The following is a 17859-nucleotide window of genomic DNA, read 5'->3' on the forward strand; positions in this document are numbered from 1 at the left end:
CCGCTGGGACGGGCCAGGCCTCTACGGGCAAGCCTCGCCCCTCTCTCTCCTCATGGGGCCCTCGCTACTCTCCTGCAGCCACTTTGCTGTCTTCTGGGACAGGTGGCTGTCCCCCTGACCCAAATGCCCTCCCAACCTTAGCTATCCTCTGAACTCCAGTGTCCTTGTCTGACCTCCTCTTGGTCTCTGGGTCCCTGGGTCCCACAATGCACTGGAGTCTTGCCCCAGGTCCGTTCCTCTGCACCGTCACTGTCCCAACATCCAGGACCGTGCTTATCCACCTGTGCATCCCCGGCACCTGCATCTGACCACTGACAAGCCTCATCCGGCCCCAGAGTAGCAGCACCCACAAGACACTCGGCTGACAGGAGAGCGGGCGCCAGATGGCCACCCAGTCACCCTGCCTCAAAGCTGCAGCCGAACTGGGAAACCCACAGGCCTGAGCCTCAGTTTCCTCACCCGGAAGCCCACTCACAGGTGATCTCTGCATACTTCTGGCAGGGTCTGCGGATGCCCCCCTCCCCCCGCCACCCCACTCACCTGGGTGCTGCTCCTGCAACTGAGGCGGGCGGCCCCCACCCCGTGCCACACCCCCGCCACCCCACCCTGAGCACAGGGCGCACATTACCTTTGGTCTGGCTACTCTCCATCGCCCCGTCCTGCTGCTTGCCTACAGTGGAAGAGGAACGACAGACACGAACACTTGAGAACACCCACATGGTCCTGGCACACCCCCATGCACACGGGACAACGGGACACAGACAGCGAGGCCAGAGAGCACGGTGGAGAGTGCGGAGGGAGGGGACGACGGCTCCGTACCCCCAGCCACACTCCGGCGGCCCATCGCGGCCTCCCGGCACGTGGGCGCCCCGCTCTGGGCTTCCTGACGGACGCCCCAGGCCTCCAGTGATCCCTCAAAGCCGGCCCTGGACGCACTGTGGGTCACGCGTGGCCAGCAGTGGGAGGTCTCCAAAGAGGCCGCCACCGTGGGGAGCTAGAGCTGCCAGCTGTGCCGACGTGGAGCAGGGCCCCGAGCGGCTGACCCAGGGGGCCCCTAGCCCCGACCGGCCTCGACATCGGCTCTGCGCACAGCCAGCAGGTAGCTCCAGGAGGGCGAGGCTCTAGAAACCTGCCAGCTCTGGGTGCCCGCCCGGGGGCCCTGGAGGGGGGCCTGCGGGGGGGGTCATTCACGAACACGCTCTGTGACCACAAAGCCGGTGCTGCGGACCGTGGCAGTGGCTGGCTCCCCAGGCCAAGGTCAACAGTGCTGGCGGCGAGTCCGGCACCGCGCTCAGGGTCAGGCTCTGCAGCCAGCTCCTCCGGCCCCGTCTCTCCAGGGCATCAGGGGTGGGCCACCGGCGGGCTTTTGCCCAGCTGGGTGAGGAGGGGCCCAGAACCGAGTCCTGGAGACCTCGGACACTTAGGGGCCAGAGCTGGAGGCGGGGAGCCCGGGGAGGAGGGTAGAAGGAGCGCCCTGCCAAGCAGCCGTCGCCGTGTCGAGGCTTCCCTGGAGAGGGGGTGGGGACTCCGGCCCAGCCCAAGGCCCAGGGCCACCCACCCACCTGCCTATGGACCCCAGGGGGCTCACCGTGGGAGCCACTAGGCTGAGCCCTGCAGGGGGAGAGGCTTGGCACGGCCAAGCTGGACAGGGCCCGCGGAAGCTTCTAGGCCACAGCGGGTCATCCGTCCCCTCCTCACCGCCTCCAGGAGCAGAGTAGCCTAGGGCTGGGGACGCTAGCACACCCTTTCCCATGCTGACCTGCCCCCTTGTTGCCTATTTTCTGGGCCTAGGGGCCCTGACTGAGGTGCAGCCGGGGACTGGCACCCCGATGTCCCACTGCCCCAGGGGCCCCAGCTGCAGGCTTTTTACACGCTCTCCGCACACACGTGCAGGTTCTCTGTGCTTCTAGTAGACCCGAGTGAATTCTCTCGGAGGCACACATCTAGAAAGTTCTGCTCCCCACCTGGCTGGACTGCAGGAGCAGCCTGAGGGGAGACCCAGGTCAGAGCAAGGTGAGCGCTGAGCTGGTGCAGGTAATGGGGTCCTGACCCTGGGATTGGGACTCTGGGAGGGGGCTGGTGCCGAAGACAGTTCTGTCGTTTTGTCGGCGCTGCTCTGAGGACTGGAGAGGAGGACGCTGGCCACACCCGGGGCTCAGAGCAGGGGCGGGAGGAGGCAGCAGGAGGGCCGTGTGCCGGGGAGGCCACGGTGGCTACAGAGCTGGGCTCTCACAACACATCCGTCCCTCAACACTGTTTTCCCTGGGGGTGACGGCCCCCACCCCGTCCCAGCTTCCTCTGGCCCTGCGCGTCCTCTGGGGGCGGGGCGGTCCGTTCCGCTTGGGATGAGCGCACCCAGGGTGGGCACAAGGTCCCCGGCAGCACCGTCCCGAGCCCAGGTGGCTGGCCCCTGTCCCTCCAACCCCATTCCCACCCTGGCCCACACTTCCCAAAGCCTTTGGGGAATAGCTGCCCGAGGGAAGCTGCCCTTACGCAGAACTGCCCTCTACCCCATGCTGGCTCTGGGCAGACCCCAGAAGACGGGGTCCCCGAAAGGAGTGAGAAGAGAGGGTGTAGCCTTTCACCCCTGAGGGCTGGAGCTGGAGCATGGAATGAGGCCACAGGGGATGAAAGGAGCAAGAGGCGGCTGCACACACAGACGGCCAGGCCCTCGTCGCCGCTGGGGACGGACGTCGCCGTTTCCTTACCTTTCTTATCCTTCTTCTCCTCCTCCTCTCCACCGGCTCCGAGCAAGGTAAAGATGATGCCTGTCTGGGAGTTCACACCAACGGCAGTCACCACCATTCTTCCAGAACCTTCCATGACATGAGTACCTGGCAACACAGAGGGACCAGGACAGGGATTTGTACCGCTGGTAGGAGGCGCACCAGACACCTCCAGTTCTCTCCTACGAATCCCAGAAGCAGGGACTCATGTTTGCAGGCCCCTGGAGGCTCTGCTGACCCTGGCTCCGAGGGGACCTGGAGGCCCACACGGGAGCAGCTGCCTGCCCAGGAGCATAAGGCGGGGTCCTCGCAGGTCCCACCTGGGGTCTCCGGCCTCTCTGTCCTCTTTCCCCCTGCATTTGCCGCTGGGATAAGCACTGGGCTTAGCCAAAACCTTCTGGAAAGGGAACGCTACCCGCCCTGGTTCTTCCTGAGTGTCTGGGTTGGGGCGGCCCACCGCAGGATGCTGACTCAGCCAGTTCCCCACCTCTAGGGGTTTTCGTCTGGGTATCGGGGGGCCCTTGGGGCTTGGAGTGCCCATTTCCGTTCCCAGTGGCTGGAGCCACCACCACCATGCCTGCCACAGGCCGCTCTGGCTCCTGGGTGGGGGGCGTCTTCAGACTCTCTGACCAGGGGACCCCTGGCTGCGGGGTGGCGGGGCCGCATGGCCTCCCAGGCTCTTGGGTGCTGAGCTGGCCCCCAGGGCAGCGGCAGCCTGCGTCCTGGCCTCCCCACAGCCTGGCCCGGCGCCCCGGGCCTCACCTGAGAGCAGCATGGGGTCCTTGTCAGCTGATTTGCGCACGTGGTCTGACTCGCCTGTCAGGGAGCTCTCGTCGATCTTGAGGTCGTTGCCTTGGATGAGCACGCCGTCAGCAGGCAGCAGGTCTCCTAAGGCCAGCCAGGTTCAGGTGGCCTTCCTCCCTGCCGCCTCCCAGCTGCCCCAGGAGGGCTCTCGAGCCTGGAGTGTGGGGCCCTTGTCCCCGGGCTCCTCCCTTCCGGGCCGGATTCCCCCGACCCCCAGCCCTGTCTCCGCCCGAGCCCCCACCTTCGGCCCCCCGACCCGGCGGGTGAAGGCCCAGGCGCTCCTGGGGGGCAAGGCCAGCTCGGGGTGCACTCACCGTACTTGACCTGGGCGATGTCTCCCACCACCAGCGCGGCCACGGGGACCTGCAGCAGCTGGCCATCCCGGATGACGGAGAACCTCTGCTCCTGCTCGATGCGGCTCTGCAGGCCCCGGAACTGCCTCTCCTTGCTCCAGTCGTTGAAGGCCGTGACCAGCACCACGCAGGTGACCGACAGCAGGATGGCGGCTCCCTCGATCCAGCCCGCCTCGGCCTCCCCTTCGTCCTCTGCCCCCGCTGACACGTTCCCGCACGCTGTGCCCGAGGGCGGCAGGGAGGGACGGGGTGGCACACAGTCACGCCGCGGTCCCTGGGCTCAGGCCCCCTCCGTGCTCCCTGCCGGGCCCGCCGCTCACCTTCGCTCTCCTCTCCGGGCGGCGCGTAGAATGACAGGCCCAGGGACACGATGGCGGCCACCTCGAGGATGATGAGGGTCACGTCCTGCAGGGCCTCCCACACCAGCTGCAGGAAGGTCTTGGGCTGCTTGGGGGGGATGAAGTTCTGCCCGTAGATCTGCCTGCGCTTCTCCAGGTCGTTGGCATTGTTGGCCAGGCCTGTGTGGCGCGGGGACGGAGAGCGGGGACACGGGGGACCGTGGGGGACCAGCAGCACCAGGCCCTGCCCTTCCGCCCCGGCTCGACCCGGGCGTCCGTCCCGCCCCCCAGCCCGCCGCACCCCAGCCCTTCTGCAAGCCCCGAGGGCACGGATGCGGGGGCGCACGCCCCCCAGCTGCCTGGGCCACCCTGGCACGCCAGCACCCAACATGCAGCGAGCGACGTGGAGCCCCTGGCATGCGGGGGGCTGGACCATCCCCCCGAGGGGCCCGGGGACATCTCCGGGCTGCGCTGGGTCCCCCAAAGGGCTGATAGGAAGGAGAGCAATAACACACAACGTGGGGGGGGGTGGGCAGAGGGAACCCAGCCGGGCCCGGGATGGCCGAGTGTCACCTGGACACAGAAGAGAACGGAGCTTGGTACGAGACTGGGGTGCACGGCCCGGGGGCAGCAGGCCACCGTCAACTGGGCCCAGTGGTTGGTCCCACTTGGGCCGTGAGCCGGCCAAAGGGCTCGCTCCGTCCCTCCAGGCTCCAGAGGAGGAAACTGAGGCCGGAGAGGGAAGGGGCCTTGTACCCGTGAGTCAGAGCTCTGGACGGCAGCCCAGGACTCCAGGTCAGGACGACAGGGGCCTCACGGATGCGCAGCCACCGAGACGGGGGCAGGGCCAATCACTGCGTGTGGGCCCCGGAGCCTTTATCATCTGACAGGACATGGGGGAGGGTCGGGCTAGGGGCCCCAAGACCCTTTCACCCGAGCATGGGAGCGTGGGCCTCGCACCCATGGCGCCTAGGAGGTGCGCAGGAACCATCCCCGGCCCTGTGTCCTCACGGCCTGCCCTCTGGACACAGCTGGCTCCTCCCTGACGCCTTCTCTAGACCCCGCTGCCGTGCCAACCTTGAGCTCCGCGCTGGGCGCCCCGGAGAAGGGCGGCGATGGGACGCGGGACACCCTGCGCACGCGCACCTGCTCCGGCCTGGGCGGCCGCGTAGGTGGCAGTTGGTGAATGAACATGTATGAGGCTAATGGGATTGCCGGTGATTCATGCTGATGCCACCGTGTCCCCGGGCCACCAGGCAGAGGACAAGGAGGGTGAAGGATGAGGAAGCCAGTCCCAGTGGGGACCCCGTGCGCTCAAGGCCCGGGAGGCCCCGTCCACATCCCAGACAAGCTGCTGTGCCGGCGCAGGAGGCAGGATGAAGGACTCAGGATCGACGCCCACGGAGGGGCGAGCTCCGGCGTCTGGAAGGTGGGCCCTTAGCTTACTTCTCACTCTTGCCACAGCCCACTTCCTACCCAGGCCGGCACCCAGCCCTCTGGGTCTGCCTCTAGAGCACGAGCCCCGTCCGCTCCATGCCTGAAGCTACCAGAAGCTTCCATGTGGGAACCGACACCCAGGCCACCGCCCCCCAAGGCCAGATGCCCACTTGGCCATCTTCCCCCGAGGCGGGCAGCCGGGACACAGTCCCCTGGACCCGCCCTCAGCCCTCAGGACGCGGCTTCCTTCTAGGCCTGTCCCCCGGGTGTCCAGTCCCACACTGACACCTGGTGGACGGACGGCGGCTCGCCGCTCCCGGTCCAGAGGAGTTGCAACTCCGTTGGCCTCCTGAGGGGGCAGGGAGCAAGCGGCAGGGCGACGCGAGGTGGGGGTCCCCATCCCCAGCCTCTGGGGTGTCCCCAGCTGGCTCGGGCGGGCACACAGGACGTGGCCCCCAGGCACCCTGAGAGCAAGGAAGTGAAGTGCTACGTGGGGGCGCGGAAGGACTGGGGAGGGAGGAGGGTGGGTGTCCCCCGGCAGGGACATCTGGCTTTGGGGGGGCGCAGTGGGGCCCACCTGAGGCGGGAGTAGAGCCAAAGGCCGCGGGCGGGCGGCACAGCCCCGGCGCGCCTCCCCAGCTGGGCCCCCCACCTCGCCGAGCCCAGCTGTCCCTGGCCTCCTCCCTGGGGCCTCCCGGAGCTGGGCCCTGCAGGGGCTCAAGTTTCTAGAGGCTGCAACTTTCCAGTTGGGTGCCCGGGAGCTCAGGACCTCGGCTCGTGGGGGCTGGGGGCCTGGCTGAGGGCCTGGGCCCCGCTCCCCACTGAGGCTCGGGCCTCTAAGCTACGAGACGTGTGACAGGTGGGGTCAGGACTCTGGAGGCCCCTGCACCCTGGCCCTCACGGGCACCCAGAGTTGCCACGATGCCTGCCTCAGGAGGCCACAGGTCCGGAGACCCTCAAGAGAGAGCCCACGGATCCCCTCGGCGCCCTAAGTCTGCATCCTGCCTGCCTCACTTCCCGCGCCAGCTTGTTCCCAAGGGAGGCCAGGCCCTTGGGGCCCCTTTCCCAGGACTGAGCTGGCTCGGTTCCTCCCTCCCCCTCCCCCCTCCCCCCCACCTTCAGCCTGTCCCTTGGCCTTGGGTTGCCCTTGGTGCTCCAGCCATGCTTCCTCTCCCTTGCCCTACCGCAGCCCGAGGCCACGGCATTCCTGTCGGGCTTGGGGGTCTCGGCTGCTCCCGGTAGTCATGTGGGGGTCAGAAGGGAGCTGCGGCCGCCCGGTTCCAAGCATGTGGCTGCCCGGCAGGCCCCCAGCAGCGGCCGGAGTGCCGGGGCAGGGGCGGGCCGGTTGGCATGGACACAGATGAGGGCCCTACCCAGAGCAGAGGCCAGATGCCATCGGAATTGGATTAGGACCACGCCGTGCGGTTCCTGCATAACCCGCCCGCTCCTTTCCACGGCTGCTGGTGAAGGCCAGGCCGGGGAGGGCTGGGACTCGGGTCCCTCCGGTCGCCTTGCCACCGAGCTTGGCCCAAACCCCAGTTCCCCCAGCTTCTGGAATCCTCTTAGAATAGCTACAAGGGCCGAGCCCATTGATGCGCTTATTGCCGGGAACAGACTAGGCCTCCTGCCCCGGTACGCCCTGCCCCCCGCCCCCCTGGCACACCTTGCCAGGGCATTGATGTGGGGCCTGGGGTGCAGCTAAGCCGCACAGTGGCCTCGGCGTTGAGAGGGGCCCAACGCCGAGGCCACCGTGTCTGGGCAGGAGCGGGGACATCTGGGTGACGGGCTCCAGGGCCGAGTCGGCCTGGGTGCAGGGGGCCAGGGCTCCGGGGCTCGAGAGGGGAGGGGTAGTCCTCACACTGCTGGTGCTTCAGGATGCAGATCAGGCCCGGCTGGCTCCCTCTGTCGCGGCCTGGCCACCCACCTGGGCACTTGCCCTTCCCTCCACCCACCCTCCACAGGCACCGGGCAGGCTCCAGAGCCACTGTGGCAGAATCAGGCAGGTTCCCAGGGGCCTTGACATTTTAAATATTTAACAAGGCCTGACAGGCAGAGGAAAGAGCTGCCAGCTGAAGCCCATCTGCTTCCTTTTATCTGGGAGAGGCCAGAGCCCTTGTGGCTAAATGGCCCTCCACCCCAGCCTCCCCCCAGCCCCAAATCCTGGGGGGGGGGCAAGGAGGAGGGAAGGAGAGAGATCCCTCTGGCCCTGAGCCAGGCCATCTGCCCTGATAACACAACACACCAGGCTGAGTCCCTTTGGAGCACAAAGAAGAGAGACCCAGGCGGCCCGGGGAAGGCCACTTAGGCTTGGAATTTCCTGACCTGGTGCGGTGGGCACCCTCTCACCCAGCCCTCGGGCCCACTGCCTCCTGGGTGGGCCACCTCTGCCCCCTGCCCCAGCCATGTACCCCCCACAGATGGACAGGGCCAGGGAGCGGGGGACAGGGGTGACGGCCAGAGCCCTGGGTCGACAACGGTGTGACAGCTGAGATGCGAGCTGATGAGATCAATCAGTGCTGGCTGAGAACAAGCCTGGCACTGGGCTGGGACGGGCCTAGTGGCCCTGCCAGGGAGGTGCCAGCTGGGCCAGAAAACACTCCAACTGCTGGAATCTGGGGCCAACCTGGCTCCTGGTGGTCCCAGCCTCCCAGCAGCCCCAGCGAGCAGGACTGGGGAAGGCTGGTGCAGGGTAGGGCAGAGCTTTCTCTCCAAAGCAGGGACAAAGGGCTACTGGGCCTCAAGATGGCAGTCAGGCCTCTACCTCTGGAACCTTCTCGAAGTGGTTCCTCAGCCTTCCTAAGGCTCTGTGCGGCAGCTCTCTTCAGGTCTACGCCGCCTCAGGCTTGCACCCCGTTGGCAGGCGCCAACTCTACCAGCGAACCTCCCGTGCACCAGGCTTGTGCGTCTCTGGGACGGCCTGCGGCCAGTGGCACCTCCACCCAGCACCCTGCTCCCCTCGGTTTCCAGAGAGAGGCCCCCCGTAACCAAAGCCCTCACAGGACCGGGGCCCTGCACCCCTTCCTCGTCTTCCTGCGCCCTCAGGGAGCCCTGGGGCCGATAGACAGGGCCTTGCCCGCGTCCTCCGCCGTGCGCGGGAGGGTGCCCATCCTGTTGCTCACAAGAGCTTCTGGGCTTTCTGTACCGTCCTCTTCCTGCCCCTTCTCTGTTGCTCCATTTCTACCGAGTCCAGAGAGGCGAGAGCAGAGAGCTGCTGATTATGGAGCGGATCAGACCACAGCTCCTCGAGGACCCCAGGTCACCGAGAGGAGGACCTCCACACCCCACACACAGCAGCTCCCGCTGGAGGGTGGGGGGGGGGGAGGTGGGCAGCCACCGTGGGAGGGCACAGTCAGGGTCAAGACTGCCTCTAGGAAGCGGCTGCAGTAGCCCCACCCAGCCTTGACCAGGCCTGCCCTGGGGGTACGGAGCACCCTCAGGACCCCTTGAATGGGGGGTGTCGGGTGGCCCGTGACCGTACGTCCCTGATGCCCGCGTGGCCTGCACCGGGGCCCTGCCGGGAGCCTTACCCTCTGTGGGCGAGGTCTTCAGCCTCCTGCAAAGCCCACTGACGTCGCCGTAGGCTTCCTGGACCTTCTGCAGCGCTTCGGCTCCTCGGAGCTCCATGAGGGAGCGCAGCTCAGCCAGTGTGCACCCGAAGCCGCCGGCATGGGGGGCCTCCCGCTGCTGCTGGGGCTTGGGGTGGAACTCGATGGAACTGTTGGCCATGTCGCCCATCCTGCCTGCCGCGCTGGGAGGACAGGGCGCCCGACCTCTTCACAGGTGCAGCCTCGGCTAGGGGCGGGCGGCCACCCGAGGTCCCAGGGCCCGGGTGAGGAGGGGTGCGGGGAGCTGCAGCCGGGGACGGGGACGCGGCTGAGCACGGACACCTGGGGAGAGGTGAGAAGAAGCCAGGGGTGAAGGTGAGACAAAACTGGGGTCCACGCTTCCCAGCCATTTTCCGCAGCTCTGCACTCCTTCGGGGCCACGGAGATGCCGACCGCAAGGTTCACCTCCGAGCCTGGGCCCGTGGCCCTCGTGCCCTGCCAGGCCCACTGCCGGGCGACCCCTAGTCCTGCGCAGCATGAGCTGGGGCAGGAGGACTTGCCTCGGTGCGGAGGGAGCCAGCGTTAGTGTCCCCTGGAAGGGACCTGCTGCTGCCGGCACAGCCTAGCTGGGATCCGGGGGCTCTAACTGCCTCCCAATCTGTCTAGGAGCCAACAGCGAAGTGGAGGCGATGTGCTGGGGGGCACGGCGGCACGGGCGGGGGTGCGTGGACCACCGTTCTCCGTGGCCGAGCCCCACAGCGGCGGGGGCGCTGGTCCAGCACAGCCTCTGTGGCTCCCGGTCTCAGGCTCGGGGCCGAGGGGGGGCGGCGGGCAGGGAGCGGGCCAGGCCCGGGCTTAGTGTGCAGGGGTCTCGGCTGCCCTGAGGGCACCTGGGCGGCTTGGGCAAGGAAGGGAGGTGGCCCGGAGGGAGGGAGCGCGGAGGGGGAAGGAGGGGGGAAGGGGAGAGGTGGGGGCGGGCACACAGGAGAGAGCGGAGGGCAGCGCGGGGGCCCTGGCCACTTGCGCATCAGCCCCCCCGCGGCTCGGTGCCACCCGCCCCGTGCACGGCCTCCTGCCCTCCACGTGGTGGGTGGAGGAGCCGCCACAGACACACATACTGCCAGCGTGAGTGCAAGCGTCCCCGAAGGTCACACTCCCAGGACTGCACTAGGCTAGGTGCACGCGGCCTTGGCCTTCACAGCCGCGGGCGGCCTCCTGACAGCGAGGCCCAGGTGGGCCTCACCCTTGCCTTCGGGGAGGCTCCGGGCTCCGAGGGATCTTCTGGGAAGCAGATCGTGGCCAGCGCCCCAGGTTTCTGACCTAGGACCGCCCGTGGAGGCCCAAGGGCCCGGAGCCCTGCGGCCTCTGCTCCCGGGAGAGCCCCCGCCTCCTACTGCGGGCCCAGCAGACACCACAGGCCCCGGGGGACAAGGCCAGGGTCCCTGGGAGGAAAGGGCCAGCCCCCGTGCCTACAGCCCCGACGGGCCTCGGTTCCTCCGGACGCTGGCCCTGCGACGTCAAGAAGCAGCGCAGGTCCCTGGGCCGGTCCCCGCCCGTGACGTCCCCCTGCGGTGGGGCGCAGACAGGCACCTCAGAAGGCGCCTTCCACACTCTGTAAACTCGAGCACCGAAGTGTTAATCCTCTAGCCTCTGCACAGGGAGCAGCCTCCGTCCAGAAGATGCGGGAACATCTGCACCCTCCCCCCCGAGGATGCGCGGCCTCCGCCCTCCCACTCGGCCTCCCGCTGCCCGCCTCCCTGTTTGCCCTCTGAGGGGTCCTTACTGAGCACCTACTAGGTGCCGGGGCCCGGCCGCCCGGGGGGCTGACAGAGAAAACGGCTTCAGTCGGCGCCCGGGCCAGGGGGCACATTCGAGAAAAGACCAGAACGTGCTGGAGGAGTGATCCATTCCTCCGAAGGGAGGAGTGCTCTGATAGTAGGGAGAAGGCGGGGGCCGGGACAGGCTGGGGGGCGGGGGCTGCAGACCCCGCGGGTCCACAGGGGACCCGGGCGTCACCAAGCAGGAGCTGCCGGCTGAGGACAGGCTGGAGGGGCGGAATTTGAAGGAAGTGAAGCTTTCATGTTCAGGGCGTGTGAGGCAGAGTGGGCTCCCTCCGGGGTGCTATGCCAGGGCACCCCCTCGCCTGGGTGGTCGCAGGAGGGATCACCGGGAACAGAGGTCGGCCGGATGCAGTGGGCCACCTGGGTACTCTGACCGCAGGCCATTTCCGGAACCTAAGGAGGCAGCCGTGGCCGCCTTGGATCTCTCTAGATGCCTTGCCTGTTGCCCCCCGACCCCCAGGATCCTCCCCTGCTGCTCAGGACAGTGCCCCTACTGGGCGCACCTTGTCCCCCCCTCTCTCGGACCCTGAGCGCCGCCGGTCTGCCTCTCCCTTCCCAGTATGTGGCGACCCCAGGGGGAAACCCGCAGTGTTGGGCTCCGTGTCCCAGCCCTCTAGCCTGTCGGCCGTGGGGCACAAGGGACAGGTCTGGCTCATCTGTGCAGACATTGGTCTCACCCCGCCGATGGGCACAGATGCCTCCGCGAGCAGGCCCCAGGCAGGCAGGGCTGCTGCGAGAAGACCAACCAATGGGCTGTGGGAGGTGTGAGTCCTGGTAGGGGTCGGGGTGGGGGATAGGGCGGCACTTAGCAAAGATGTGAGTCAATTGTCCCGGAGCAGAGTCCCATGCCATGTCAGTCCGGGCCGGCTGGTAGGTCCCCTCGTCAGGCTGAGGGGAACGGGCGGCACTCACCCCAGGCTCTGATGCCTCTGGCAGGCAGGCCACTGGCCAGCACCCTAGACCTTCCACTTGGGCTCCCGGGCCCCGGGGGCCAGCTATGTGTCTGCACGGCCCCCCCAGAGCTGCCTAGGGACTCCACGGGGCTCCTTCTAGAAGGGAAGCCAGGTGAATTATTTGGTTCCTTCGGAACCCTTTTATCTCTTTGGCCTCTACACCCACTTGGAGAAGGTTCGGTTGGAAGGCACCCAACCCCACCCAGATGGCGTCAGAGGGCTTCAGGGGTGACAGAATGAATGGTCCAGGGGCGGGCGGGCTCAGGGGCAGGTGCTGGGAGACGGCAGCACAGCCTGGAGGAGGGCACCCCTCCGTACACCTGCTCACAGCGGAGGCACAGCCCCCCCAACAGGGCTCCCCGAAGGTGAGCTCTGGCCTCCCCTCCTGTTCCTATGCCTGCCCCCTGGGGTGGCCCCGCCTTTGATTAAGCAACAGCGGTGGCCCAGACAGCCACACAGGGTCCTTGAGCCGCTCCTAATTGGTGTGCTGTCATCACTGCGGCCTACTGGGCCTGTGGTGACTCATGTAAGGGAACCGGGCAGGGAGGCGAGGCCTGACCTTCGGCGGGACACAGCGCGCTCCTGCCCTCGCCGCTGCCTCTCAGCTGGTCCTGCCGCTCCTCCGCACTCAGGATCCCCTGGCTCCCCGCCTGCAGCTGTGGCCGCTCCCTCTCGCTCAGCGCCCACCGCGCAGGCCCCACGTCTCCACCTGCCACCTCACAGCTTGCCCCCAGCTGGGCAGCTTGTCACCGCCCTGCTCTGGGAGACCACTTTCCCCGGTTCAGATGCTGCCGCTCTCTCTGCCTCTGCGCTGCCTTCTGGGAAGCCATGCCCCCCGTTTCAATGTCCACCTCCCCCATGAAACAGAAACCAGCTCCTCTCTGCCTCCGCTGGTACCGCAGCTGCCTACCCGTGGCATCATGCGCCCTGCCCCAACGGCCCTGCCCGCTCCGCACGCCCCGCTCGCTCCACAGGCACCTCGCCCCGCACACCCTCCGTCCCCTCTCCACCGGATGACCCCTGACACATCTGCGTGGCAATTCAAGGGGAACATTCTCCACAAAGTCTCTGCCCAAATTGATCACTGCTGAGTCTGTAATCCGGCGACCGTCCCTGTTCTACGGTGCTCGCCGGTGACCGGTGAGCGCGTCTTCCCCGCTCTCGGGGTCGTAAGCCGTTGGCGAGACGTGGTCATTGAACCGGCAGGAAGTCCACCCCGTGGCCAGCCCTGAACGGGAACGGGGGCCTGGAGGCGTGCGTGACCTGGGGCCTGGCTAGCGAGGAAGAGCTGGGAGTGTTTTGTGTGAGGTGGGGTCACCATCCCGAGAGCACGAGGATGAAGGGCAGGAGTGCCTGGACCCCCAGCACATCCCTCTCAGTGTGCCCAGGGGCTCCGCCCGGGTCTGGGGGGCCCCTGGAGTCCAAGACCGTGCTCATGCTAACCTTCCTTGGCTTCATTAACTCTACAGGCAACAGGGCAGCCAGGAGCCATCAGTTAAATCGAAGTCTGTCTTGCGTGACTGTTGGCTCCTGTAGAGACCGAAGGCAAATACTATCGTTTTTCTGGGGGGTTCTCTGTAAGCTGGGCAATTCATTCCCTCGTTCCGAATAAGGACAGTAACCGTCGCTGGAAGGGCCGAGAACAGAAGCGACCGGGCCTATCTGCAGGCCTGACGGAGACTTTCTGGCCTGGGCTGGCTGCCTAGAACGGACTGTAGGCACTAAAAGTGCAGGGAACATACCATTTTGGTACTTTCATCTTTCAGACCTTAATTGGCTTAATTGAATTGCAAACCTCCACAGAGAGGGACTCGCGCCTTCTGATATTTGCTCCATCCTGACCCAAGTTGGCCAGCACGGTAGGGCGGGAAGGGGGGGACTACAGCAGAGACCTGTGGCGGGTCCTCCGGCCCGCCACACCCCTGCTCTGTCACTTTCAACAGGGTGCTGCCAGAGGTCAAGTTCGGGCCTGTCACCTTCTGGACCCTTCCCTCCTGTGGGGCCTCAACACCCTGAGGCCTCCTGTCCCCCCGCCCAGGGACTCACGGCGATGTGATGAGAGACCCGGGAGTCCCCGTCTGCTCTGTGCCTGCCCTCCCTGGCCACTTCTAATTAGGTTTTGGAGGGTCTCCCAGCACCCCTGACTTACCCTGCCCTGATCTCCCACTTGGCCTCCTGGATCTCCTCCCTCAAGGCTCTGGGCAGCCCACCACCCGGCAGGAGGCTAGGAGCTTCCTGAAGGAGGTGGGGGCACCTCTGTTCCCAGGCTCCCTTCTCTCGGGACCCCAGTCCAGATGCTTCCCTCACGGTACCTCATAAGCAAGGGGCAAGAACACAGCTGTCCGTTTCACGGATGCAAAAACTGAGGCTGAATCCTAACGCGTCGCCACCTCTGACTTGCGGGATTTCGTTCTCCAGTCCTTGTCCCCTCCGTGAAGGCGAGCGTGGGCAGCCCCCACGGGAGACCAGGCCCCCTGGGGGAGCACCGGGGGGGGTCTCCCTCCTGGCAGCCAAGGAATTCAGCCCATCCTCAACTGTGGCGACACGGTCCCCCTGCAGCCCCTGCCCGCTGCCGCCGGGGTCTGAGTGGACAGGTGTCCCCAGGACGATGGGTCCTGGCTGGCAGCAGAGACTAAAAGCCAGGAAGTCCCAGGTCCCTGCGTCACTCCAAGTCACGGTGTCCTCACCCTGTGGTCAGTAAACTGGTGACAAGAACATCCCCCCTGTGCTTGCCCAAGGCAAGAAAGGAGCAGAATCCGGCAGAGCCAAGTCACCTCTGAAGCGGGGTCGGAGGGCAGGACACGGGCCTCAGGGCCCTCCCGGGCACATGCCCTCCACCACCGGCCTCCTTGGGGCACACTGCCTGCCGCCAACTCCCGACAGACCCACCGAGCCGGGCCGCTTTCCAGAAAGACCCATGGCTCAGCAACGTGACTCACTGTGGGGATTCCTTGGAAAAACTGTCCCCTCCTCTGTCCACCTCCTGGGCCCCCGGAGCCTGAGGGGGGACAGCGGGAGGCCCCCCAGGCTGGCCCTGGGCCTCCCTCGCACCTGCAGAGGTGGGGCGTGGCCAGCGGGAGCAGGAGCAGGTGGGGAGTGGGTGCAGGGGCCCTCGGCAACCCGCCGCCAGAGCCCTGCCCTCTCCTGTCCCAGGCAGGTGAAGAGGTGGCTGGGCGCCCCCGGGACCCCTGGCCGCCCCCTCCCTTGCGGGGGGCCCTGTTCCTCCTGCCCAGCCCCGCCCCTCCCCTCTGCTTGACACACCTTGGCTGGCCACCAGGTAGGGGGAAAGAGGGCTCCGGGGATGAGGCCTGCATTCAGCCGAGGAGGGAGGGAGCGCGCTGGGAGGGGGGAGCCAGGCCGAGAGCAGCCTCATTAATATTTCAGAGGCACCGTCACTGCAGCTCCTGGGCCCTCGCAGCCCCAGCACTGGTGCTAGCCGAGGGAGGAGGATGGGAAGAAAGAAGGAAATCAAACAGAGAAAACAGATTTAAAGGGACAGTCCCCCCTCCGCTCCTTCCTCCTCCTTGTTCCTGGTACAATCTGTGCACAGCCAGGCGGCTCTCACGGGGAACGGCTTTGGGCAAAAACAGAAACAGCAGAGAAGGGCCAGCCCCCCGCTCCCCCCACACCCCTGTACCCCGCAGCACCCTCTTCCCAAATTCACGCACACACGCCCCCCATCAGCAGGTCCCTGCACCTCCGCCCCCGCAGGGCCGCCCCCAGGCCACAACCAGGCCACGAGGGCCACCTCAGGGACCCACTGGGGGCTGCCAGCAAGGGCAAAGGATGCTCCCTACCAGTGCCTGGTCCAGGCTCACACGACCGTCTGAGGCCGGCAGAAAGACAGATGCACAGACGCCAGACATTGGAAGTCTGCTAATTAGAGCCGAGCCAAGGAGGATTCTGGAACCCGGAGAAACTCAAGTCTAGATTCCTAGAGGCGGCAGGGACCTGGGGTTTAGCCCCGGCCTACAGGTGCGTGAACTTCTACAGTAGCCCTGGCTACTAGGGCCCAGGACTATTCTAGAGAGGTGGATGCCAGCCGTGCAGGGCCCCCTTTCCACAGGGACTTGAAAGATGCACAGCCCCAGCCGAGGCTTCGCAGTCGCGAGAGGGTGGCCCTGGGAGCGTGCAAAGCCCCTGCCCGCGGAGCCCCGGGGCCCAGCCAGCTTTGATGCCCCACGTTGGCCTGCCTTCGTGGCTCGGGGAGGGCCCAGAAGCCTCCAGCTAAAACACGCCCCGACGGATAATGTAAAATGGTGCAGCTGCTACGGAAAACAGTACAGCCACTCCTCAAAAAACCGAAACACACAATCACCGTGGGATCCAGCAATTCCGTGTCGGGGTCCAGCCCTAGAAGAATCGGAAGCAGGGTCTCTAAGAGACTCGCACACCCGTGTTCGTAGCGGCTTGATGCCCAGTAGCCAAAAGGCAGGAGCAGCCCCAGGGCCCCGGGGGCACGGGGGGATAAGCCCGATGTGGCCGGCGGTGCAATGGCACGCCGTGCGGTCCCCCAGAGGGAGGACTTTCAGACACCTGCTACGACACGACACGCGTGAACGCGGGAGACATCCTGCTGAGCCCGAGAAGCCAGACACAAAAGGACAGATGCGCGGGAGTCCGCGTCTACGAGGTGCCCGGAGCAGTCGGATTCGGAGGGACGGGACGTGGGATGGTGGGCGCGCTGGGGGGGGGGTGGCAGAGGGGGCGTCCGTGTCTCACGGGACAGGGTTTCAGTGGGGACGCCCGAAAGGTGCCGGGGCAGGGTGGCAGGGGCGGCTGCACAAAATAGGGACGCTCTTGGTGCCACCGCGCCGTGCACGTGGTTAACATGGTGAATTTGAGGTCCTCGGGGTTTAACCACAATTGAGAAACCAAACAGGTCTCACCGCCCCCTTTGCCCTGTGTCCAGGGATCGCAGGAGTCCCACCGCCTTGACTGGCGGGCGGGCCGGTGGTCGTGCCCACGGAAATTTTAACTTTCAGGAGCATCCATCCCCTATCTGAGGTGGAAACCTAAGGCGAGCCGTCTGGGCGGCCCTACCCCCACCCTTTGCGCTGGCTCGTCGTGACCTTTGACACCGCCCACATCCTGCCTCGGCTGGGTGGTTGCCCTATTAGGTGGCAGAGACGCAGAGAAGCCGGGAAGCTGGGCTCACTGGCGGCCACTGGCACCGGCTGTTGCCCTCCTACCTGCCGGAAGTGTGGCCCCCCACTTCCCACGCGCCCCCCACCCTGTCCTCAGAAGGGACCAGAAGGGATGGCCAGAGCCGTTGGGGAAGGCCGGGCCTCCCCCTCTGCATTCTGCTTACATAAGAGGCCTGCGGAAGTGCTAACGAACCCCCAGGAGGTTGTGGCAGAGACTTGCTAGACATTCCCCGATCTCTGCGCCTCTTTTCCAATGTTGTATTTTAATTTTTAATCAGGCGTCTTGTCATCCAGCAGAACGACTGCATTCCCCCAACTCTGGTGCAGCTCCCTGTGACCACGTGACTCGGTCCTGGCCAACGGCAGCGGGCACAGGGACAGGGCCTCAGCTCACTCTTGGACTGCACGTGGGATGGCACACGGGACAGAAGGGGGACAGGGCCAGCTTCAGGGCCGCGTCGGAAAGGGCAGGAATGCCCCCGCGGCTCGCCGAAGTCTCTGCCACCTAACCCAGGCCCACGCGTCCACGCGCTCCCTGGGACACGCGACGACCCGGAGCTGGGCTCCCGCTCACCTGTGTATTGGACCCTGTCCCGGAAGTTGTAGCCGAAGCAGAAGACGCAACCGCGCTAGTACTGAAGACAGACAGAAGGACAGTCTGGTGACAGGCGATGCCCCGCGCCTGGGCCTGGGCCACGAGCAGCGCCGCTCCCCG

The 17859-nt window shown here is 66.4% G+C and overlaps 1 protein-coding gene across 5 annotated transcripts in view; it reads right to left on the reverse strand.

The window, feature by feature from the left end:
* ATP2B3 (ATPase plasma membrane Ca2+ transporting 3) overlaps window positions 1-17859 on the reverse strand; it is a 61966-nt gene that overhangs the window by 34517 nt on the left and 9590 nt on the right. For 4 of the 5 annotated variants that reach the window (XM_072818048.1, XM_072818044.1, XM_072818047.1 and 1 more), the window contains exons 2-7: window positions 9186-9545; window positions 4204-4401; window positions 3845-4102; window positions 3489-3614; window positions 2709-2834; window positions 629-670 (exon numbers count right to left, since the gene is read on the reverse strand). In XM_072818048.1, coding sequence (XP_072674149.1) covers window positions 629-670; window positions 2709-2834; window positions 3489-3614; window positions 3845-4102; window positions 4204-4401; window positions 9186-9393 — 958 coding nt within the window. In that variant the 5' untranslated portion in view covers window positions 9394-9545. Of the gene's footprint in view, window positions 1-628; window positions 671-2708; window positions 2835-3488; window positions 3615-3844; window positions 4103-4203; window positions 4402-9185; window positions 9546-15258; window positions 15409-17859 lie in introns of those variants that run through there. The other variant, XM_072818045.1, reaches the window with a different exon arrangement.

The sequence above is a fragment of the Canis lupus genome, chromosome X (genome assembly GCF_048164855.1).
Source record: "Canis lupus baileyi chromosome X, mCanLup2.hap1, whole genome shotgun sequence".
In the NCBI taxonomy this organism is placed as follows: domain Eukaryota; kingdom Metazoa; phylum Chordata; class Mammalia; order Carnivora; family Canidae; genus Canis; species Canis lupus.